This window comes from Carettochelys insculpta, chromosome 5, assembly GCF_033958435.1.
Source record: "Carettochelys insculpta isolate YL-2023 chromosome 5, ASM3395843v1, whole genome shotgun sequence".
Taxonomy (NCBI): Eukaryota; Metazoa; Chordata; order Testudines; family Carettochelyidae; genus Carettochelys; species Carettochelys insculpta.
This window is the reverse complement of record NC_134141.1, coordinates 77,073,464-77,098,373: the sequence shown is the minus strand read 5'-3', so window position 1 is coordinate 77,098,373 and position 24,910 is coordinate 77,073,464. Positions and strand designations below refer to the sequence as shown.

General features: G+C 38.8%; 1 protein-coding gene across 12 annotated transcripts in view; it reads right to left on the bottom strand.

Annotated features, from left to right (window-relative positions):
• MEF2C (myocyte enhancer factor 2C) overlaps window positions 1–24,910 on the bottom strand; it is a 159,710-nt gene that overhangs the window by 52,279 nt on the left and 82,521 nt on the right. For all 12 annotated transcript variants that reach the window (XM_074995355.1, XM_074995351.1, XM_074995353.1 and 9 more), the window contains one exon: window positions 20,163–20,366. In XM_074995355.1, coding sequence (XP_074851456.1) covers window positions 20,163–20,366 — 204 coding nt within the window. The remainder of the gene's footprint in view (window positions 1–20,162; window positions 20,367–24,910) is intronic.

Below are 24,910 nucleotides of genomic sequence, written 5' to 3'. Positions count from 1 at the left end.
AATTTAATTTTTGTTAAGTTTCACTTCAAGGACATCAAGAATATATGAAAGGAAAGCAAAACGTTACAATTATTCAGCAGAATCAGCTCAGTTTTGTTAGAGGATATGAGAGCATTACAAAATACTTCAGGCATAAACAAGTTGGTTGCTACTCTCCCTCTCCTTGTGTCTATAATCCATTTTTGATCTCAAGATGGAGCAGCACTCACAACATTTTCACTTGTTTCTAAATTAGGAGAAGAAAGAAACAGGGGGCTGGATTCTGATCTCATTTATACCGGGACGTCAAGTTACTTCAAATTTACATAAATATAAGTGAAAGTCTATTACATATGTGGTAATAACTCTTCAGATGCATAATATCTTATATTTGAAGGCCAAAATTTAAAATGACCACAGAAAAGTTAAGTATTTCATTCAAAACAGCTGATTTTTTTTATGACAATGCCTGGAACATTTAATAGCTAATTTCTATGGGAAAGATACTGAGAAAATCTGAAAAAACTAAACCATATAGTTTATAAAAGAACATTTGGCAATCAGAACTTATTTGCATCAAGGATTACAGATGCTATAAATTGTATTTTGCATGTATATATTAGCTATCCTTCCAAAGGATCCCACAGTGCTTCTAAGAGTTTTATGTATAGGGATTGCATCATCATCCATTAAAACGCAACCATCTCTGGAATGGAAATATCACAATATCACAATCATTCTGTATAAGAAAGCACAAGCTGATCATTTTCAGAACAGGAAATTGTGTATAATTGAAATTGTAGGATAAACTATAATCACCAGAGATTAAATTTCCTTAGACTGTGCAGCAAACAAAAGTGCCATGGAATTTTTGATGACTACAACGTTTTGGTTTTGCATTTCATCTGAAAGACAGCACCTCCAGTAGCAGTATACAGCACAGTACTAGGTGGTGCGGTACTAGCTCAGCAGTGAAAATGCCACCCACTGAGATACCAACACCATTTCCTGCAGCACCTGGCTTTTCCTTGGAGGTCTCACATGGAAATAATAAATGTATCAATTTTTGGAACAGACTTTCTTTTGAAGAATTTGCAAATTTATGTTATGCAGTGGATCAGATTACTGAGTATTAAATAAAGATGTTATTGATATGACAAGCAGCAAACACCAAGCTGTGCCTTTCAAATCCAAGGGAAAATTGCCATTTATTTTTATAATTGCATAATTGCTTCACCCAGTTGTAAAATGTACAAATCGATATTTTTTTAAACAATGATTTGTTACAAATGAAAGGCTTGATGGCTGAGAAAGAATCCATGTTGGAAGTCCTCCACAGGTTCCAGGCCTTAGTTACCAAAAAAACACTAAGCCACCAACTTGTCAGTTTGCTTATAGAGTCAAGTTGACCTCAGAGTACACACAAGTATACTCCATTTCAGTGTGTGTGCATTTGCACGCCTGTGGGAAGAATTTGGTCCACAGTTTTTGACTGTGGAAGCATTTAGTAGGTAGCTGAGAAAAGACAGACACTTTTATAGCAGTTTTAAGATCTATTAGGAGTTTTTCAGTTAATTTAATAATGTACATTAAATACACTTCACACAAATGTTCCTAGTACGTAATAGAACTTATCTTTCAACTGCTATTAAAGTCTCTAGACCATGACAGGCATTCATCTGCTCACTAGCACAGCTTCCATTACAACCAATGAGCCAGATCATGCCCTCTCATGGAAAACCCCACAGGAGACACACGCAACTGGAAACTCTGCAAGTTGAAACTTGAAAGATGCTTAACAGAAGGTTCACTAAGTGGGGTGGGAGTAGGAGTTGTTGGCGTCAGGGAGGAGATGGGGTACAGCTCTCCAGCCACATGGTTAGTGGAGACATAGCCACCTTCACAGTACTCCCCTCCCACAGCATGGCTCTTTCAGAAGACATATTGCTACTGCTACTGCCTCTCTGCTCTCACTCAGGTCATAACCACTCCCAAGAGATGTGTCAGTAAAGAGAAAGAACTCATGGCCATATTTTGAAAAACTCCTCTTGTTTAGAACCTTTCAGAGGCAAGAGCCATTTACTGCTGCAGAATCTGTTTGTTTCTAGCACTTATGCATACAAAGATAAGCTTCTAAGATGGCAGGAGGGGTTAGGGACTAGCCTAGCCATCAGACACCCTGGGTTCCATCTGCTATGGACTTAGTAGGTGAACTTGGCCCATTCCCTTTTAACTATATTCACAAAATGCTTCAATCCCAGAATCAAACCCCACTGGGATTCACAGAATCCCCATTTGAGTTCTGCTGAATCCTGTCAGCGTGTAAGCTCACTTGGTATCTATGTTTCTGCAGTACAAGCTTCCTTGTTGCCTATGCTTATACCTATGTGTACACACACTGCTGCTTCTCTCAGGTCCACACAGGAAGTCATGCAAAACAGATAGAGTGAGAAGAAAAAGAAGCCGAAGCTCCCACCTCTTGTAACTTTTACCCCAGGGCTTCTTCAGGCACTCACCCAGGATGTGGGACATACCTGTTCAAGTCCCTCCTCTGCTTGTGGGCAATAAGGGATTCAAAGAGGGATCTACCATCTCCCAGGTGAGCACAGAACCCACTGGGCGAAGGGCCAGCCTGAATGGAAGTGGGGTATACCCTCAGTCTGTCTTGCTGGAAGCTGTTTCACTCGGTCTAATAACTAAAGAAGCAATTGGAGAAGTGGGGCTGACTCCTAGTTTTCCTGGAGTGGAAGGGCAGTGAATACTCACCAACCTACAGACTCATCCTCCTGTTTAGCTTTGCTGTCTCTCTCGCTCTGCCCCCATCCTATCTTATTTAACCTACAGCAGAAAAGCATCACCAGAAGTGACTGAGGGAACCTCTATCTCAGAATATTCCATAGCCTAGTGGTTAAGGAGCTCATGTAAGAGAGGGCACAGCCCTGTTCCATCTCTTTTCTCTCCACCCATCCCTGGCAAGGGGACTTGAACAAGAGTCCGCATCCCAGGTGGATACCTTAATCATTAAGGCCGTGTCTACACCAGCCAAAAACTTTGAAATGGCCATGCAAATGGCCATTTCGAAGTTTACTAGTGAAGCGCTGAAATACATATTCAGCGCCTCATTAGCATGCGGGAGGCCGTGGCACTTCAAAATTGACGCAGCTCGCTGCCGCGTGGCTCGTCCAGACGGGGCTCCTTTTCGAAAGGACCCCAGCTACTTCAAAGTCCCCTTATTCCTATGAGCAGATGGGAATAAGGGGACTTTGAAGTAGCCCGGGTCCTTTCAAAAAGGAGCCCCGTCTGGATGAGCCGCGCGGCGGCGAGCCGCGTCAATTTCAAAGTGCCACGGCCTCCCGCATGCTAATGAGGCGCTGAATATGTATTTCAGTGCTTCACTAGTAAACTTCGAAATGGCCATTTGCATGGCCATTTCGAAGTTTTTGGCTAGTGTAGACGTAGCCTAAAAGTTAGTGCTGCAGTCATTAGGTCATTCTGTTAGTCAGTTCACCCCTCACTTCCAGCTTCTTGAAAAAAACACTGCAGGTGCCTAACTCCAAAAGAAGGTTTGCAACCGAGAATCCATATGGTGGCACCTCACTCCAAACTGGATTTAGGTGTTGAACTCCCCTTGTCTTGGCATCTCCCATTGGCTGTGTTAGGGAAGGAGCCAACTAGTATGTTGGCCTTCGTGAATCCCATTCTAAAGTGCCTCTCTCTTCCCACTCGTTATATTAGGAGTCTAGATGCCTAAATCAGGCTTTGTGAAACCAGTGAGGTCCTTCATATGTAAAAGCTAGGTAAGGTGATGCTCGGCATTACAGTGTCTATATTCAATCATGAACCTAGTCTTTGGCCTCTGTATCTCTGCTGTGTCCTTCCTCCAAGTCCCCATATCTCAAAAATGTAGATAATAGCACCTCCCTCCCTCCTAGGTGTGATCTGCACATAAATATATTTAAAAGGTCGCGAGATAGCAAGATAATATGGCATCGTGGGCCACATAAGTATCTCAGGGAGACAGCTTCTCAATCAAGTTTGGCATAAGCCATCACAACAGCACCTAGGCTTCATGGATGGAAATGAATTTTGTAGGAGGGGCAAGGGAGATCTGTGAACTGCAGAGAGGTTAGTAGTGGTTCATGGAAGTCTGAAGCGAGGTGCATCTCACCTTTGTTTGAGTTACAGTACAAAAAGTTAGCACAGCCCCTGTAGTGAATTCTTTCTAGGCACTACTGTCAGCCTGATTTACTTCCAGAAAACAAACTCCTTACTGCTGATGCACTTCAAATCAGAGAACTGTCAAATCTTCTTATCTGCAGGGGGCTTGACACTTCAAGGGTTCTGCTAATGAAGCCAATTAGGTGGAACCCCTATACCTGACAGCATCTGAAAGCTATTAATGGAGGCATCTGGAGAGAGAAAAGTAGGAATACACCTTTTAACTCTTTTGAACTACACTGGAATAGGAGAGATTTTTAGAAGGATAGCCCGGGAAAAGGATCAACGCTTTGCTGAGGAAACAGGGAGTGTCCTCATTTGGCAGTTAGTCTGTCTGACATGCACCCAAGAGTGTAAGCTACCAACTAACACCTATAAAGAGCTAGATGCCTCCTCCTTCTTCCCCCAGTTCCCCTGCTGAAGGGAAGAGACTTATGCCAACAGAGAAGTACAAGCCCCTAATATGGAAAAGCATGGCCCAGGGGATTAAGTGTTGGCTTTTAGATTTATCAGAGCTGGATTCTGTTCTAACTTTTAGCTTACCTTTAGTTAAATCACCTCACGGTTTACCTACCTTTGTAAAATGCTTTCAATGCTATCAATGAAAAGCACAAAGTCTGACTATGAAATTGAGAGAATTATTATTCAAAAGTTAACATTAATATATGTGGGATAAGAGGAAATTTAGAGAGCAAACCTCTTTTCATATGTACTGCAAACACAGTTCAAATGCTAAAGCACATATTTATAGCTATTGAAGACAAAATCAGAAAGATGCCATTTTATTGACATCAATTGGAACATATAAGAACTATGTAATAATCTACTCTCGGATTACAACTGTTATAGTATAAATTGAGCATTTTTACGTTGTGTCACGTTAGATCCATGATCCTATTGTAGTAAACTATACATATTTTAGAAACAGCACACTCCATTAGTAATTGCTTGTCTGTCAAGATTTTGATCTCTTTTGAGTCAATCTATAGCAGCTGTGTGTTGTTTAAAATACTCATATTGACTCTTCTATAATTTGCTTTCTTTGAACAGTCTGTGTGCTATAATGTTGGATCAAAGAAATAAATGTATACTTTAACAACCCAAAGTAAAGTGCATGCACATTTTTATAACAGTGCACTATAAATCATAATTATAGTTGTCTGTAGATCACACAGGATGATAGAAATAAATGGGTTTGAGATTTTTTTTAATGCAAGCATATTCAATACATCAAAGATTTTCTCCTTATCACCAGTCCCTATAGTGCAAAGGCATTAACAAACCATTTAGAATAAAGATGGTACAAACTCTGCATTAACAAACCATTTAGAATAAAGATGGTACAAACTCTTTTACTAGTATATTTACTTCTTCATTAATTGCTGACTATATACAAAACCAATCACATGGAAATTAATGATGGAAAATGAAACAACCCCATCAGGATAGTTTCTAAATTAGAAATTCTAGCAAATGTTGATTCAACTGTCCCCCATTTTTTAACAAAAGATGGCTTTTACTCAAAGAAAAATGAATATTTTATACACAAATATGAGTTATTGTTAATTGTTTACCACAAACATTCATTCACAATGGGTCACTAAGCGTACAATTATTAAAAATGTGGCATAACAAAGCAAACATGTTTGAGGTTTTACATGGCTGTAAATTTGATAAACTTACATTAGTTTCATTTTTATTTTATGCTCGCCATATCACAAGCATCTAGAGGCCTCTGTGAATGTGAGGCAAATGGAGTCCAATCAATACCAGCTACATAATACATAAAGGAGGGATGCACATTTTATAGCACAGAAATAAATAATTAATTGAAATCTATTTACTGTAACAAAGAAGAAATGTCAGCAGACTTTGAAGTTTAGCAGAACTTTTTGCCACAATCATAAAAACTGTGGGCAGGAGCCTCCAGGGGAGACTGTTGTTTGCATGCAGCCTGGAGCAAGGGAAGGCAGAGAGGTGAATTGTTGCAAAGAAACATGAGAGGCAATGAGTTCTGAACTGAGCAACTAGTATTATGTCTACACTGCAATCAAAATGTGTACACTGCCTTGTAGCACCACCTCAGATCAGCTGAGTCAGGTTAGCAGCTGGGCTTGGACTGTGAGGCCAAAAACTTCAGTGTAGGCATTACAGATTGGGCTCAGAAATCCAACTCCTTCACGTGAGTCCAGAGACTGGGATCCAGCGTGAGCACAAAGCTCAACATCTACATTGCAATTTCAGCCCTACTGCCCAAGCCCCACAAGCCTGAGTCAGCTGAGGCCAGATGCAGCTGTGACACGGGCCTTTGACAGCAGTGGGGAGGTGTATCCTGACAGGGTAGCTCCCCATGTGGAGGGATATGTAGGCAGCAAAGCCTCGGCTTCCACTTACTTTCTATCTCTCTTCACACATACTCTCTGCCCCGTGGTTACCAAGGGAAGAATCTTCTGTACAGCATTTTCCCCAAGAGCTGGGACTGCAGTTGTGGTCAACCCAGATGGCCACACAGAGGACATGGAATCCTTACTTCCTTGTGCAGACGTGTAAGGGTGAGCCACACTCTAAACAATTTAGGGCCTGTTCTGCCACTATTATTCACAGTGACACTACTTGAAGAGTAAGCCTCTACTCCTATGAACAAACACTTACATTTTGCACATGTGAGTAGCCCCAGTGACTCCAGGAAGAGTATTCACCTACCTAAAGCTAAACACAATGAGCATTTGTGAGACAGAAGTCTAAGGGTGCTACTCACTAGGTGAAAAGCTAGTAGATACGCCTCCTTAAAAATGGACAGATGTGGCTGCACTTAATCTTGAACCACTGCTTTTTGAAGTCAATGCAAAGACCCTATTGATTTCAGTAGGCATTGCATAAGGCCCTTAATTAATTCAGAGTGGTGAATTTCACATATCAGAACTATTTAGCACTTTAACAATCTGTTAGGTTACCTAATAAAACTATATGGTAGTGATGAAGGGTTCATGTTGGCAACGACTTACCCACTCATTAACTTTACTCTCGTGTAAGACTCTGAAGAGGCTGCTTATGCAAGGAGCTCAGTGTCAAACTTCTCACTTCCAAACTGAGTGAGAATACAAAGCATCATGCAGGACCTAAATACAACAAAGTGCCTTGGGAGAGAGGGGAGCGTTTAGTAGTTTGAGTTAAGAACATTGTGACTTAGCAGAAGGTATGGTATTTCTAGGCTTCTGATGAATAGCACTGGGTAAGAGTTCAGGTGAATAACTACATTTTACAAAACAGGGATGTCTTAATGATGAAAATGAAAAATGGGTTTCCTCACAAAAGCCTTTGTCTCTGGAATGTAGCTATAAGTAGCTCACTATCTAGGTTGAAAATGGTTGTGCAGCGTCGTGTGTCCTATTTTTCCATGCTTGCAGTAAAGATACAATATGGGAATTCAGCCTTGATAATTATGAATATACCACCCAGACACAATTACACCCTGTGTACTGCATAAAGGAATCACTTGTGGTCTGCCTCCATTACAAAGAACAGTTGGGGGCCAATATGCAAGAAGAGAAAATGCTTTACAAAAAGGAAGGCTACCAGAAGAGTTGATGTACAGATACAAGGACCTTGATTCTTTTTGTAGTGATTTAAGTCCCCTTCCATCAATTATCACCCTTTGTCTCCAGAGCCTTATCACTAGCAGCATTACAGGAACTGAGCAGAACAATACTCAGGCCCAAATAACTTCTGTGACCTGTGCTGACATTTCCACACCCTGTTGCTGTGTTTCTGCGGAATATTCATATTCCTTTAAAAACCTGAAAAATCCCATACCACAAAAACAAAATTTCCAGTTGTTTTAAATTACCTACCCCCCTCCTTCCCTTAATTCCTCTCTCAAAGTATCATTAATTTGTTCACTGCTGCCTCACATGCTCTAATCCTGCAGTAATCCTAAAATCTTAAGGAGAACACAACAGAATAGAATTTCTCATAGCTGTCCACATATAAACCACTGCTTGCCAGAGCTCTCATAATTTTAGTTTTAAAACCCCCAAATTTGTGATCATTGGATGAAGGAAGAGCTACAAGACAAAAGCCTAAATAATACACAGCTATATCAGGTAAATTAGTCTAATTGTTCATGTAATTAAAACAGCTTCCTAACTCATTTATTTTTACTGCACTCAGAGGAGAAAATTTCTCTCCTCAGTATCACCTGCAAAGTTTTGAGGGTACAGTCACAAGTCTGCAGGTGGTGACCTATGCCAATGGATGGTTACTAGACATGTAACATTTCACAGTATTCCTTAACAGTCACACTCATGGCTCATCTGAAAAAACATTTCAAAAACGGTGGAGAGGGAGAAAAAGGGACTCTAGGAAAGGCAGCTATTTTTGACAGTAAGTCAGCTTCTGTGAAACAAAGTCCTGTCTTTCAGAAAGTGTTTACGATCGATGAGAAAAAATATATCCTTGGGCTAAAATGTTTATTGGCACCTTGGAGTCTGAAGAGAGCGAGTCAGGTCTGTGGTTTTTTGAGGGCACTTTATCATTGCCTTCTTTCTCAAAGGGATCTCTGAATGAATAGAGCTGGATTACTCAGCCTTCTATTCCACGCCTATTCCTCTCCATTTTCCTTGGCAAGGCTGAGAGCCAAGCTATTTTTAGTTAGGCAGTTTTCTATTTTTAGACAACTACCAGTTAAGGGACACTGGTTAGGGAAAAAAAAAATTAAAAAAGAAAAGAAAGAAAAAAAACACAAAAGGGGGAGGAGATGGAACTTCCCTTTCTCATATTGTAAAACAGGCCATTCAACCTGTAACTCCAGGCATTTCAGCTGCTTCCAATCTTGGAAAAATAAAGAAAATTCAGAGTTCAGGGATTTAAAAATAAACCTACCCTCTGGCAAAAAGACCAAAATGCAACAAGCTGTTACTATGTGAAACAGTGACTACAAAAACAAAGAACATTCTCCTGTGACTAGCTTGGAAGAAAAACTCTCAAGCTATTAGGCTATAAGAATGTTACACAGCCATGTAAGATTTTTCCAGCCTCTCAGCCAGATATATCATGTTTTGGAGAAAGAAAGAGGCATCTGTTAAGTAGAACTAATACTCTGCAATACAGATTTAAGAGCCCAGTTTTACAGAAGAAAAGAATCATGAATCAAGTCTGAAGCACATTTTTACTGCAAACATATTTTTCACATTTGTTCTCCTAGCATTTTTACAACAATAACATCCAAACATTTACAGAGACACTTAACTCAAAAATTTTGAAAGCAATCAGTGAGACTGGAAAAATAAAAGGAAAATACAAGGGGGCTGTGCCAAAATTAGAGGGCCAAATCTTTAGCTGGTTTAAATCAACATAGCCCCACTGATTTCAAGGAAGTGCCTCTAAATTATACCAATTTAAGTTTATGCCTATGTCTTGCAGCTGTCATTGCTTCAGATCCACCAAAAGCACCTTCAGGAAAAGGGGGCTCATTAGAAGCATTTCAAACAGTGTTTTCCACTGGCAGACTTGCACTGTTTGCCACATGATGGTCTCTGCTGGCAGATTTGCATTCATCTGCAAGTTACTACATGCTTCCAAGAAAAGGCTAAAGACAATTTTCCAGATGTTACACTAAACCTGCACCAAAAAGCCACTCAGAATAACTAATGAATCCATCGCATTTGCATTTTGCTCTGACTTTCTCTACCTTATGTAAAAATAATAAAAATGATCTACCACTGGAATTATTTCACTATCATACGTCTGTCAATGGTTATTAGCCAAGATGGGTTGGAATGGTGCCCCTGGTTTCTGGATGAGCTTCAGACTGGATTAGTACGTCCATGCAGTGCACAGATTACATGGCCAAAATTCCATCTGCTTGTGTGGAAGGGGAAGGGGGACAGAAGGCAGTTATCTGGAGGAGTCCAACCTTTAGTTCAGCAACACTTCTGCACAGAGCAGAACTTTGTTCAGTGTTACCAATACTGGAGAAATCATGGCAGTCAATTTATTCATGTTGAATACTTGTGACATCATGGCATACTTTTTAAAAGCTCTCTCTATCCATCCTTAGTGTTGCTAATTCTCACAATTTTATCATGAGACTCGTGACGGCTAATACGTTCTTAAAGCGTGAGCTCCTGAAGTCCCATGGTTACATAAGAATGTAATCTTTCATTTTTAATAGTAAATTTCTAACTTATTTGGTCAAAAAAGTTTAGAACTAAAATGATTTCAGGGAGAGGGATGAGCTGACTCATGATTTGTTAATTCAGGGCTAGCAATACTAGTTGCCAACATCTCGCCCGTAGTTAATAATCATAAACCAAGAACCAAATATTCAAAAACTTCTCAAATTCACCATAACAACAAAGTGCCTTGGCTAAATTCTGTCCTCAGTTTGCACACAGTATAGTTGAATTTAGTGGGAGTCACCTGTGCATCTAAGGCCAGCATCTGCCTGCAGAAACTACTAATCACTCAAACTCCATGTATAAATAACACTTTCCATGACTAGATCTCTAGCCATTTGACAAAGGAAGTCAATCTCACTGCCTCCATTTTGCAGATGAAGAAACTGAGACATGGGGAAGTTCAGTATCTTGTCCAAGATCAAGATCTGGCAGAGCAGAGAACAGAATGTAGATCTCCTAAGTCCCATGGCCATGCTCCTTCCATTAAAGCACTGCTTCTGTATACTGTAGTAACTCTTTCTGTAGCACAAGAAGCTTACTCAGTATTTAGTGGGCCAGATCCACAGCTGGGTGTAGTTTCACTGATTCCAAAGATTCTAAGATGATTTACACCAGCTCTGAATCAGGCTCAACTTAGATTTCACAGTTAGTTTGTATACAGTATTCTGTTACAATCTCAAGAGAAGAAAACAGTCTTATTATAGACAACACTTGTACTGTTCCTTTTGTGAAAACAATAAATTTAAATAGTTATGGGGTATATTTACTACAACTATACGGATCAGAGTCTTAATTGATATCAAGAGGCTTTCAAAATCTAATTAACCTCCTAGCTACTCATTAGCTCTGTGACCTTTAGAAATAATTGACAGAGGTGATTTCTTCCCTTCATCTCATTCACCAGGTGACTAACCATAGGTGTGCCAAAGGATGCTCTGCACGTCTGTAAGATCTGATGGGATAATATGCAAAAGTCAATTAAGAAAATGGAATTGTGGCATTTTTCTTCGATACAATATACTGCCCATGCAGCTTGTCATATACGTATAGGTTTTGTCAGCTGAACACTAGCCCCACCATCTACAGCTTTTCAATATGCTGAAGCCAGAGTAAGTCTTAATGCTCAAATTCCTGCATTATCCCACAGCAGATTTAGTAGCATTTCACTGTTATTAGCACTATGTTGCTGGTTATATTAAAAGCCAAATAGTTTTCAACTGTAGCTAGTCTTTTCATATTTATGTAAATATTGTATACATTATGGAGAATCAACTGTTGCATAATTTTCTTAAAGAAAATTGAGAATCATTCTCTTTAGCTGAACCAAGTGTGCTTTTTTTTTTGCACCAAGCCAAGCAATTGCTATGAAATTCTTCCCTCTCAGCATTTCACCCCTACAATTTCAACATCATATCATATAACCAGGGCTCTATGTGTTGGAAAATTCACTGGACGCAAGGGCTGCAGGAAGAACTCCATGTGTTCACAGTCTCAGCTCTCTCTGATTGAATGGAAAAACGCTGCTGCAGTTGGCACACTTGTCTCTCTCTGGTTTTGCTCACTGCATTGTCCCTGTCCAATTCCACAAGTCCACTGGGGAGGGGAAGAATTCTACCAGAAGTAAATTCATCAGCAATTACTAGAACTACTGAAGAGACAGGGCCCAGCACAACACACATTTAGAATACTATTCAGTTGTGATTCACTTTTAAATATATCTTGTAAGTGAAGTGTTTGTAACTTTTTAAAATTGTGCTTTCGAAAACAGAACAATCAATTTGAACATCTCTTCTAATGGCCATCCTGCCACAATACCCTTCTACCCTCAAAAGCCCAGTAAAATTGCAATCTTCCTGCTAGACAGTGATCTGGATGAAGCTAATTTTTGATCAGATCACTGATAAAACCATGAGAGTAAGATCATCTGTAGATAAAGAGGAGAGGAGTGAGGACAGAGGGGCATCACCAGAGATGGAAGAAGGAGAGGTCACAGGGTGACATCGAGAGAGCAGCTGTCCATTCAGGAGAGGAGAGAACAGGATGAGGAAAACCCCCTGGGAAAGAAGATGACAGAAAAGGAGGAAGTTATCATTTGTTTTGAAAGTGGCAGACAGATTAAGAATGGTAAAATTGGCCATGAGGGACCATGAAGAAGTTCAAGCTGAAGAAATCCTTGGAACTGGTCAAAAGAAAGCCCTTAGAAAGAGCAGTGCAAGTGTCATGAAATGGAAATGAGCTTGCAGTGGATTCAGATGTGTCTTACTTGGGGGTTACCATGTGACTGTCATTGTAATTCTTTTATTTTTTATACCAATGTTTCTCTTTGTTCCTTCACTTGCATAAGTTCTCTGGGGCAGGGACTTGTCTTTTACTTATCTAGCAAAGTGTCCATTTTACTTCTCTGTGTTATAAAAATAGTGACTGTTGCCCATTATTAAAATAGGAAAAGAGGAAGCATGGGTGGGAGGACATGGCATGCATGAAGCACTTTGAGGTGAAGTGGAAAGGGCGATAATGCGGTAGGCAAGTGAAATCAAGGGACGGTGTTATTGGGAGATAGGGACCACCACGGTGTGTTTGAAGGCTGAACAAAAGAAGAAATGGGTCACTATTTGACACAAAGATTTAGTAAAAAGATAGGAGGTGGCGGAGTTTGGAAGAGATAAAGTGAGATTGTTGGGAGATGACAGTTGAACGGACATCTCAAAGTTATGATGTGGGGGAAAGAAAAAGATGCTGGGGGCAGGGAAAGGAAGTTCTTGTAAGATAACATTAAATCTTAGAAAAAACCTGGTAAGATTGTGGAGAGACAGGGCTGTGGGTGGGTGGGTGGGTGGATATGTGTTAGGCAGAAGTTAAGAGAAGAGCAGGTTCCTGTATGGTTCCTGGAAGCAGAGAAGTGTGGAGCCAGAAGAGAGGAGCAATTAGATGAGTTTGAAAAAGAATTGAGCCAGAGAATTTGAGCTCAGGGTAGTGACTCTAGAATCAAAAGAGAACTGGAGGTCAGCTTGAGAAAGGGGGGCATACGGGCAGCAACAAGTCAGAGAGATTGATAGACTAGAGGTCACAACAGAGAGGAATAATGAATTGGTGGGTCAGGGGAACACATGATTAATGTGCGTGGGGGGCAGAATGGGAATCAGAGAGGGGACGCAGCAGTTGAGAGACTGGAAAAGAGCAGGGCTTGGTAAAGGCTCATGAGAGACTTGAGACAGTAGCTGAGGGCTGTAACAGCATGGGGGAAGGGAGTCAGGAGACTTCACTTTAACTCTGCGAAAAAGCCTAATGTCTTAGCAAAACAAACACACTGGATTTCTGTAATACACTTCTGATTGTAATTACGTTTGCAGCCAAGATAACTCCAAAAGTAGTGCCAATGCAAACAGAGGACAATGTCCTTTCCAGTCTCCTGGAGGAATGACATTGCTTTGGCACTACTGGATGAACTGAATGTGCTCACCTTGTATCCCTTCCTCAGGCAAGATTTCCACTTCAAGTCAATGGAGTTCTGCCCAGATGAAGAAAGGAGAACAAATGCGATCGACTGAATAAATTAGAGCAAACACAAGATGATAAGCTGTCGTGTGCTACAGAGCAGTCCTACATACATACTTTCTTATCAGTGGTGAGCTGCTGCTCACCTTCTCCCTTGTTCAGATGGCAGTAGGCAAGTCCTGCAATTGCGGTAAAATTTGACAGGGGCAAGGTGGGAAGGGAAGCTATGAGATGCTCATAAGGCCAGGTAACGGAGGTGGGCTCATTAACCCAAAACTTGGAGGTAATGTGGGAAAGTGTTTTCTGAAGAACAGAGACAGCCATAGCGGAAAACATCATCAATGTGAGCAAGGGATCAATTCTTCCCACAGACAAAGGAAACACATGGGCTATTGAGGCATGGCTCTGTAGTTCCCTAGACCTTAATGTTTGGGAAAAAATGGGCAGCAGCAGGCAAATTTTTCCTTATTTTTATTGTCTGTCTAACAAAGTAAGACAATACGATAAAAACTGGCCTTTTCACTGCATTTTAAACAGATATATACCAAAAAATTAAACTGTTTTAACATGTTTTCAAGGTATGTACATATTAGCTCATTATAGGTATTATTATGAGATGCATGCTTTTACGACATATGACCCTCTTACTTTTTAGGGATATGGGCAACAAATGGGACCCAGAGCCAGTGTATTCAAGCAGCTCAATTCACAAGCCATAGGCCTCTCCCTCAGACTGCTGTATAGCAAGAGAAACTCCACTGAAGCCAAAGGTACCACTACTGTGTAAAACTTGCAAAAATGACATCAGACCCCATGAGATCGTTCTTCTAGTTCAGGAAAGTGACATTTGCTCACTTAAGTAGATCAGCCCACCCCCTATCATCTTACTGTGATTTTTTCCCATCCCCTGTCAAAAGTACCAATGCAGCCACTTCTGACCTTAGTAACCAAACCTGGGGGTTGTGATTTTGTGCATGGTTAATAAGAGGTAGTTCTCTCCCATTCAATTAAAGAAGATGAGAATCTGAGGTATTTTGTACAGAACTGAATGTGGAATGAAATCCATAGTTCCAAAAAATGCTATTTTATAGATTAAAAAAATGTGTCATAAATGCAACAGGTGTTTTTACTCTGAGGGCTTGGTTGGTCTTTCTGAGCTCAATTTCACATGTTTGGTAAAGATGTACAAAATCAATCTCTCTAAGGTCAGCAGTTGACTGCTGTACTCCTTACTATCGTGAGGAGTAAAGCAGGTTGACAGGAGAAACACTCCTGTCAACCTTCCTCAGTGAAGACAGTCAAATAAGTCAATTTCTGATACATCACTCTAGCTACAAAATTGCCAATAGCTAGAATTGCATATCTGAAATTGACTTATTTTCCTAGAATACACTAAGCCTGGGAACGACCTATCCCACTTTAAAGTGAAGAACAAGAAGACTTCTAGTAATCTAAAGTTTCCTACCACACAAGAGAATTCTATCTTAAAAAAACACACAATGGTATTAAGTGTATTGTTTTTGGTATCTATTATAAAGCATTGGGAAGTTTACGTAAGCAGGAAGTTCATCTTTGCCATCAAAACCAAAAGGTTTAGAGAGAACCAAATCTTATACAGTGCATACTATTCCTTAAAATAAATTGTCACACCCCAATAACTGATGTGCTTTATTAAAAGAAATAAGGTGTACTGAAAGACTGTGGGATGGGTGGTTTAGTGGTTAAAGACACTAGGCTTCAGTTTTAGGAACACATTTCAACACCAAACTGAGGCCTCAAAGGGAATATTTGCTTGCAGAATCAATACACATCACAAAATTACCACACATAATTCATCAGGATTCTGAACAGTTGTCATTCACTGCTTAGAGAGGACCAAACATGGAAGGTGAATAAACTTTTCTTTTCAAAAGTAATGTACCTCCATGTTAGAGTTTAGGTCACCAGTAGGTGGTGAGAGGAAGCTTACACTGCAATTCCTAAAACAAAACCAATTAACATAACTTTTTCAAACTCCAAGATCTCAAAACTCCCACTCCTGTGTTTCAGAATACATTAGTATAATTATGGTAACATTGGATCTGTTGCGTACTGCATGAAATGAAGTTGTAGAGGGTATTTCAGAAATAGGTATCATATGTGACTGTGAGTGTTATAAAGAACTTTATAAAATTGATTGTTTTTAAAATGATAAATTAAAAAGTCTGAAAAAAAGACAAACCCAGCCGGGTTTTTTTTAAAAAAAAAGCAGCAGAAATGCAGCACTTTAAAGGCTAACAAAATGATTTATTCGGTGATGAGCTTTTGTGGGACAGACCCACTTCTTCAGATCAATTTCATTTCCAATACAGACTGACATATGTATGTACAGAGGACCAAAAAGAAAAAAAATTGCAATAAAAACTGACAAATCAAATAGGATTGAAGGAAGGGGGAGAGAGGTGGGAGGATGTTAATTGACCTGTCTGAGATAATTACAAGCATCAAAGGAAGGGAAGCAGTTCTTGTAATGCATGAGGTAGCTGATGTTCATACCATGTGTTAATGTGTCAAATTAAATCTCACCCTCTAATCTGTTAGATTCTCTGTGATGCAGGACACAGATTCTCAGGTCTTTAACAGAATGGCCTATTCCACTGAAGTGTTTAGGGACAGGCTTATGTGCATTGACTTTCTTGATGTCTGCTCTGTGTTCATTTATTCTTTGCTGAAGGACAATTAACATCCTCCCTCACCTCTCACCCACTTCTTTCTATCCTATTTGATTTGTCAGTTTTTATTGCATTTTTTTTCCTTTGGACCTCTGTACTTATATATGTCAGTCTGTATTGGAATGAAATTGATCTGAAGAAGTGGGTCTGTCCCATGAAAGCACATCACCAAATAAATCATTTTGTTAGTCTTTAAAGCGCTACATTTCTGCTGCTTTGTTTTGTTGGAGTACAGACTAACACAGCTACCTCTCTGTTGGGCTTTTACGAAGTTTATAAATCCTCTTAATAACAGCTAATCTACTTTGTGCCATGGCTATACTCTGAATTTTATATGTACAAATTGGGTATCATTGAGATAGCTTAGTGTGATTTGTAGTAACATTACCAGTTATTAAAACACCCATTAACTTCATTCCAAATAACTTCTTTCTTGAAAAACAGCATAACTCTTATTCAATGTGCAAAGTCCTGTGCCTTCTGTTACTTCAAATAGTAATGTTTATCTGAAGAGTGGGTTCATAAATACTACACATAATCAATTAAAGTTAAATGCATTTCAAAAGGCTGATAATAAAAGTAATAATTTTAATCAGAGCCATATAAAACCATTTAGGCTTAAATCTGAATAGCAATGCTTTCCTCTCTAAAAGTACTGAAAGTACACCAGGGACTAAAAACCTAACTGATAAATTAATGAAGAATATATACAGCAATGGTTATTTGTCAAGATAGCTCCAGGGACCCTTAAACCTCTGACTACAAAAAGCTGTCTGGACAACAGTGTATGGATCATCTGATAATTGCCTTGTTCTATTCATTGTTTCTGAAGCAACTGGTACTGGACACTGTTGGAAGACATGACACGGGGCTAGACAAACCATTGAGAAGACTAGGTATGGCCATATTAATGTTCTTATCTACACTTTTCCGACTTATGGGAACATAGATCATTTGAAGAAGTTGTGGTATTTTCTAACGACCACAAGCGGAATTAAAACAAGTAACTAAACAGACATTGCTATGAATTGCATGAAGAGAAATTGGGATTTTAAATTCATTACAGAGAATACGACATGGGCATGCTTTCCGTGTATTTCAAAAACAATATTATTTTAAAAGGTTTTCTTCTCTAGTTCTGTAGAGAGCTGTATGTGGAACTATGTTCTATACTTTTGCTGAAATATAGTTATTGGAAAATCATCAAGATGAAATTAACAAACTTAACAATACCGTACAATCCTTAGGATGCTTTTGATTGCCTAGGAAGAACAAAATTAAAAGCTATAAGAAGTCCAGATATCACACAGCCAAATGCAGCTGACTCTCCACAAAGAAATACTCATAATGCAGTAAAGTTTTAAATGATCAATTTAAATATTTCAAACGTGGCAGTTTTGTATTCTACACCTTAACATATATCCAAACTACACTGAGTGCAAAGCCATCTGTCTGTTCTTTTTCGGGGGGGTTGGTCCCATTTTACTGGTAACAGTACGGTTAACGAACAAGTAAAGACATATTTACACAGATTTTTTTGGCAATGTAAGGAATCTTTTTCAACTCTAGGATGCTGCTTTACTTTTTCTTCCAATCTTGTAATAGTACTGTTGCTGCAGTAGCCTCAGAACTTCATATTTCAGACTCAGTACTAGAAACCAAATAATTCAAACTGTCCACTGATTAAGCTACTATCACAGCAAACACTTATGGAAAAAACCCATAATGAAATGGACTTTATTTGGCTTGTCCTCTTCATTGCTAACGTCATTCCATTTAAATAATATTTATCCATTTCAGCCACTTTCTACGGGGCAAAAACAATAGGATTACCAACAGGTTTGTTGCCTCACAAAATTACATGTTTTAATGCAGATTAGCCATCACATAAACACATAGGACCACTGTTTCTGCAGGAATTACTATCATTCCAGCTGAACACCTACCCGTTAAAGGTACAGCACCTTAAACATTAACTTAAATCTCATATTTACACTGACGTATCTTGGAAACTAAAGGAGTTGATGATCAAAGGACATATACACTCTCTGCGAAGCACAGCCAGTTACTTACTGTTTGCCTATACTTACTGGGAGATCAACCCATTCAGGGTTGATCTTCCGGAGTTCAATTCTGTGTGTCTGGTAAAGTCGCACGAAATCAATCTCTCTAGTGTTGGCAGCTGACCCTTTGTACTCTTCCTATCATGAGAAATAAGGGAGGTCGATGGGAGAAACGCTTCCATCGACCTCTCTCAATGAGGACAGACCTTACAGTTGACTCAATTGCCATAGCTAGAACTGCATATTTGCAGTTGACTGTAAAGTCTGCTGTAGACCAAGCCTATGATAAATTTCCACCTATTGGCCTGATTACCCATTTACAGGGGAATATCTGGAAGAGGAGTTTAGCAGGGAAAATCACAGCAATATCCTTCCCAAGAATTTGCTCCTTTTTCCTGTCAGGAGAGGAAGAAGGATAATTTGAGGTCCAGGGTTTGTCCCATGTAGAATGGCATAAAGGACTGTTTTCAGTCCCAGAGCTGAATCCCTAGAAATCAGTGGGAGACTTTGGCCATGTGTGCGCAGGCTCCAAGTGGGGCTTTGAGACAAGTGGGAAATGATCTACATCCCATGACCTTCATGGTCCTACCTCACATGGATTCAACACACATGGTGCACCCTCTAGCAGGAACTACTTTGCCTTCCTAATGGGGGCAAGGTGCTGGTGAATTCATGAGGTAACTAACAGTAGAATGTTGCCATGAAAATATATCACAAAAAAAAAAAGGTTATAGTCTTGGGTTACAATATGTGTTAATACAGATTCCTATGACTGCATTGTGAACCTCTGGGAGCAAGCACAGTACAATCTATAGGCTTATGCACTTTTTCTTCACCAAAAGTACCTAAAACCTATAAATTAAATTTCATCTCCCCCACTGCAGCACTCAATATTCTTGACTGGTGTATCTAAAGGGTAACATTTTCGGAAGCATCTAAGTCTCATTACCAAAAGCACCTATGTGATTTAAAAGTCTAAAGCTTACAATTTCTGAAGTACCTCAGTGACCCAGGTGCCTAGGAACTGAGGTGCTTTTGCAAATGTTACATATAGGCTCATAAGTCACTGAGGTGCTTTTGTAAACTTTACTCAAATATTTTACTATATTAGCAAAATCTCTAAAAGTCACCTTTATTTTGGTGGAGTTTTAAACTACATTTAACTTGCAATCACAGTAATGAGAATAACAGATATTGAAAATGAATGTTTGAATTAATATTCTTGGGTGGTTAAAATACACATTCGTAAGTTAAACAGTCTACGCTATTACTACAATCATGTTAAATGGTAAAAGCATTCTGAGCACAGCTGGAGTTTTTCGAAAGTTCAAACATTTTTGTGTGGCATAGAAAATACAAATATTTGTTGTATAATTTTTCAGTCAATTTCCTTGAATTTGTTTACACTGCAGTGTTCTTAAGAAATACACTACACAGGTTCAAAAATCATTCATCAAAATTTGATATTTTAGATGAGCACCGAGAAAAATTAGTCCTCACAGGACATAAAGTCTTACCTCAACAATATCTGAATTCGTTCGACTCTCATGTGGCTCATTGTACTCTGTATATTTCAGCAACACTTTGTCCATATCAGTGCTGGCATACTGGAACAGTTTGTTGGTGCTGTTGAAGATGATTAGAGCAATCTCACAGTCACATAGAACACTCAGCTCATAAGCCTTCTTCATTAACCCAAATTTCCTCTTTGTAAAAGTCACCTGGAAAAAGGAAAACAGGTCTGTCAAAAGTCCCTTCTTCTTTTTCGAGGAGCCATATTCTTTTTTTATGAAATTATAACTCTTAGTGCTTTAACAAGTTCACACTGAAAGCAAATAAATCTAAATATAGTTTCAACATAGAATATGAACATTTGAGTGATAAGTAACTGAGGGCAATGCATACAATCCTCAACGCACAATTCAAACTACAGGAAGTATATGCTATTATGTTTATTCTGCATAGGAAATGTCTTCAGCCTCAATCCCCCAACACTTTAAAATTACATCTCACTCTTCTAGTTCTAGAAAATTTTTAACAAAATTTTCAGGCTATTCTTATTCAACAGATATTAATTCCAGTTTAAGATTTCCCCTAATTTGCCTACCACATAATAAGAAAAGCATTACACAGAATTTAATTAGTTAAAGAAAAGACAATGTGATATAGAAATGCACAGATCTGTAGCAGTTTGCAGTTTGCAAAATTTCCAAATGTATAAAAAATCCTTTTTGTTTCCGTTTCAAGTTCTCAAGTGTCTGTACAAGGAGGAATATAAATCAGGAGTGAAGAGCGAGTTGTATAAATATTAACTAGGCAGCAACATATATGCATTATGGAAGTGAGTTCTTGTCCATACATACCTGTGGACACACATTTAATCTCAGTGGAGATACTCAGGAATAGGAACAGGCATTTTTAGTACAATCAAAGCATTCCAGTCACATTATCTTGGTAAATGAGGGGTGCACACACATGGTCTGAGTGAGGGCAAGTCAGCAACTACCAGCAAACTTAATGCAAAATCTATGCAGTATGAAGAGGAGTAGATAAAAACTGCATTTCTTTCTCGACTGCTTTGCAAAGTTCCAATAATGCATACCCACCTTCTTATAAGAGTTTCTTACCATGAGACACTAATCTGATAGTAAGAACCGGCTTGTTTCTGTTTTTTTTTTTTCCTGTATGCCATTTATTCCTACCACATAAATGGATATTTGTTATAACTATTTTCCTCTGCAATAATTTTTGTGATGGATTTTAAAAGTGATTAAACATATGGTATTACTAAAGCAATTATCAGAAAAATTAATAGCACCAGCAGAGGTATATCTGCACATGGTTCCTCACTGAGGAAAAAAAAATCCATTGTACATGATTCATAAGGTTGTTCATTTTGATACATTCCTAGTGCAAGCTGATGCTAACTGCCACCCCAGTCTACCTTGGAATCCCAGCTGGTCATGTCATGGAAAGCGTGACATTTAAGTATTTCTAATCACTAATAGCTAGTCATTCTCAAACAGGTGTGGCAGTGTGCCAATGCTCTGTACAGTTATTTGCCACAGCCTATCATGAATGATGTCACTTTTATCACTGTCCCAATCATTGAAACACCTTCATAAAACACTCTGAGCAAGACAGATTATTACTAAATTTGCTTAGTCAAGCAGTTTAAAAACAGTTTGCACAGTATGAGACTTGGGTGTATAATTTGTTGCAATTGATATTAAGACATATCTAAGCGGGTATAGTACAGCTGGCTTTTGCTGTTCGGCATGATTTATCAAATACGTAGTCAAAAACACATCTTACCACTGAAAAATTGACCAGACTTTCAAATGACTTTTAAACACTTTATCAGCTTCCAGAAAATTACAATGCAACTTTCACACAGTAATAAGAGAAACTGTATAATTTTTAAGAAAAAGGCTAAACAAGCTACGGATCACATGCAGAAGAGAGAATGTAGTAACTGGACACGTTTTTCTGCTTCTAAAACTATTTTCAATCAGACTAGTTGACCACAGTACTGTAGGTGGAGTGTATCTATACAGTATGGTTTCTGTTACTCAGAAACCTCAGAATTTAGCATGTTACAGCTCCTCACCATCAAAGTACACTGCAGCACAGAAATATCTTGAAAGACACTATTTGTGTTTACTGTTAGATGCTCCTGAACATTTTGGGTAACCGCACAGATGTGCTGCATAGCACATACTTATTTCATAACACTTATCAAAAAAAAAGAAAAACCCTACATACAGTGCCTTTTCACGAACACTGAAATAAAAGGACAACAGATAAGCTAGGGCTTTTATTAACTTTTCTTTAAAATGTAATCTTAATTGCTCTGAATTAAATTCACTATTATCTCCAGGCTCTTTTTAACAATCTCCAAATGTATTATATAATGCTTTTTGCCATTGTTCACAGACATAAAAACAATTGTCTCTATTACTGTTTCTAAAGAGAACTAGAATATTACTCTTCTTTTTAAGATATGCCACTCGTTGACTGATTGAAATTCAGAGCTTTTGCTCTTTTACCTAATAATGTATTGTAATATTATAATTTCTCATATTTCTACAGTAGTTTGTAACAGTGATGAGCCTATTTATTTAATAAACGTACAGTAGGGTCAAGACTGTCAAAAGAGATAAGGAATACTTTTAAAGGCATTTAAAATATATTCTCTTTTCACACAACTTCTTTTATGTAGCCACAACAAGAAGAGGAATGCATTTATTCATCCTTTTAAATATTTAGGGGAATAATTCAAACAAACAAATGTATTACTTACATTTTGTTTCCAATATCTACCTAGCTACAGTCACCTAAATCAAAATTTGCTAATAAATATTGACTAAGGTGATAGATGCAATATTTTAGCATTACACCGATTTTACTAAGTACTAACGATTACCATAAATTATTAAAAATATGTTGTCTCTCTGTCTAGGTGCAAGCCAACCTGAAATCTATACTTGGAAGTCTGTGGTTCTGTACTTAAGAAATAATTTATATTTGTGCTAAGTAAAGAATAAGAGTAAAACACACTTCTGAAATAGAGTTGAATACACACAAATTACTGAGTAGCTTAATGATTGTATTCAAAAATTGTAACGGGTTTTATGACAAAGGGTTTTACTGTAACATTTCACAATCTGGTCACTTTACCTCACTACGGCTAAAAAGAAATCTCCACATGGAATACTTTTAATAACTGATCAGGAACTCAGATACTACAGACGTTGAAAGTCATATAAGCAGCTAGATAATCTGTCAGATTACAGGAACAATCACTCAGGAAGGCTCTTATAATGTAAAATCTATGTGCCATTTTATTGACTGAAAAACATGATTATGTGTTTCCTATTTACTGGCATTTGAAAATAAAACTGACCTATTTGCAACCCTAACACTAACCCTAAAACTGACCTAGTGGCAAACTATTGCACGGATTTTCTTGATATCTGAGTAATATGACATATTTTTCTGTAGCATACATTGAGTAATTTCATAGTCTAACCCCCACCGACTGTAATCAAGGACTAGCTAATTAATTAATAATTGAGTCTGCTGTCCAAATCAGATTTGGGATATGCTTTGTCCCCTCTATCTTCTGGGTTAGTGTACATATAGCACTGTCCTCAATTTTCCATGTTTTGCTTTGGTTTTGGGAGAAAGCTTATCTGGTGATCCATGAAGTCCTAGCCTCTTGGACTAGTCTGTGATGATAGTGAGACAATCAAGGAATAGAGGCAAGCATGGAGGTGCTGAGAAGCATAAAATGGCTGCCTGGAACGGGAAGGTTGGCACTGCCTCTCCCACACAAAATACACAAGAGCAACAAGAGAAAAGTAATTGCCAGCATTTTTAAACCTTCAAGAGCACAATTCTGTAAGTACTGGGTAACTAGTGTTGCCAAGTGGGGTTTCATAGATGACATTTCCAGTGGAGTGTACAGGGAATGGAGCATATACTTGCACAGCACGCTTAAAATTACTCAAGTTGCATGTGTTCTGCATGAGCTCTGAATGCAGCTTGCTCTGTCCATTCAGAGCCTGCTTTCCAGCACAGATAAGCACAAGGACTTTCACTGAACATGAAGCTGTTCAGCATCTCAGAAGATCAGGCTCTGAAAGTAAGGAATTTTAAATGCAGATGCCTGAGCAGGTTTTGAGCAAACCACATGCTTGTTTTAAATACTGGAGAAACCAAAGGGAAAGTGAAAAAGCCAGTTCCTAACTCACCTCCCATAAGTCAAGGCTAGGTCTGTGTGCATTTTGGACCAAATTCTGGCTAGATGTTAAACTCTGGCCCGGGCACAAGAGGGAAAGCCTGGACCAAAGGTGATTTGGGGAGGATCAAATTCTGTCTCTCCTCCAAGACTAGAGAAAGACCATTCTGTGGGCTTTTTAAGTCAAAGCTGTGAAGGGGGTTTCTGAGGCATGGATTTGGGATCTGGGACTGTTATGACTGTGAATGGGACTGTAGCCAGCTAGAATACAGGTGCATATTCACACTGCTTCGTAGCTGCGATATGTTCTCACTAGGAAGGTAATTTAGCACATTGCCAGAATTTGGCATTTTATTTGAGGTGAGTAATGTTTGTTGAAATTAAATACATTAGCAGATAGGTTAGTTGGCTTTGTATATAGGTCCTCTCGCATACTGGAATGAACAATATGAAGTATACAAGTGTTTTTTTCACTCAGACACTGTACCCACAGACAGCAGTAAGGGAAAGGAACAGCAATCC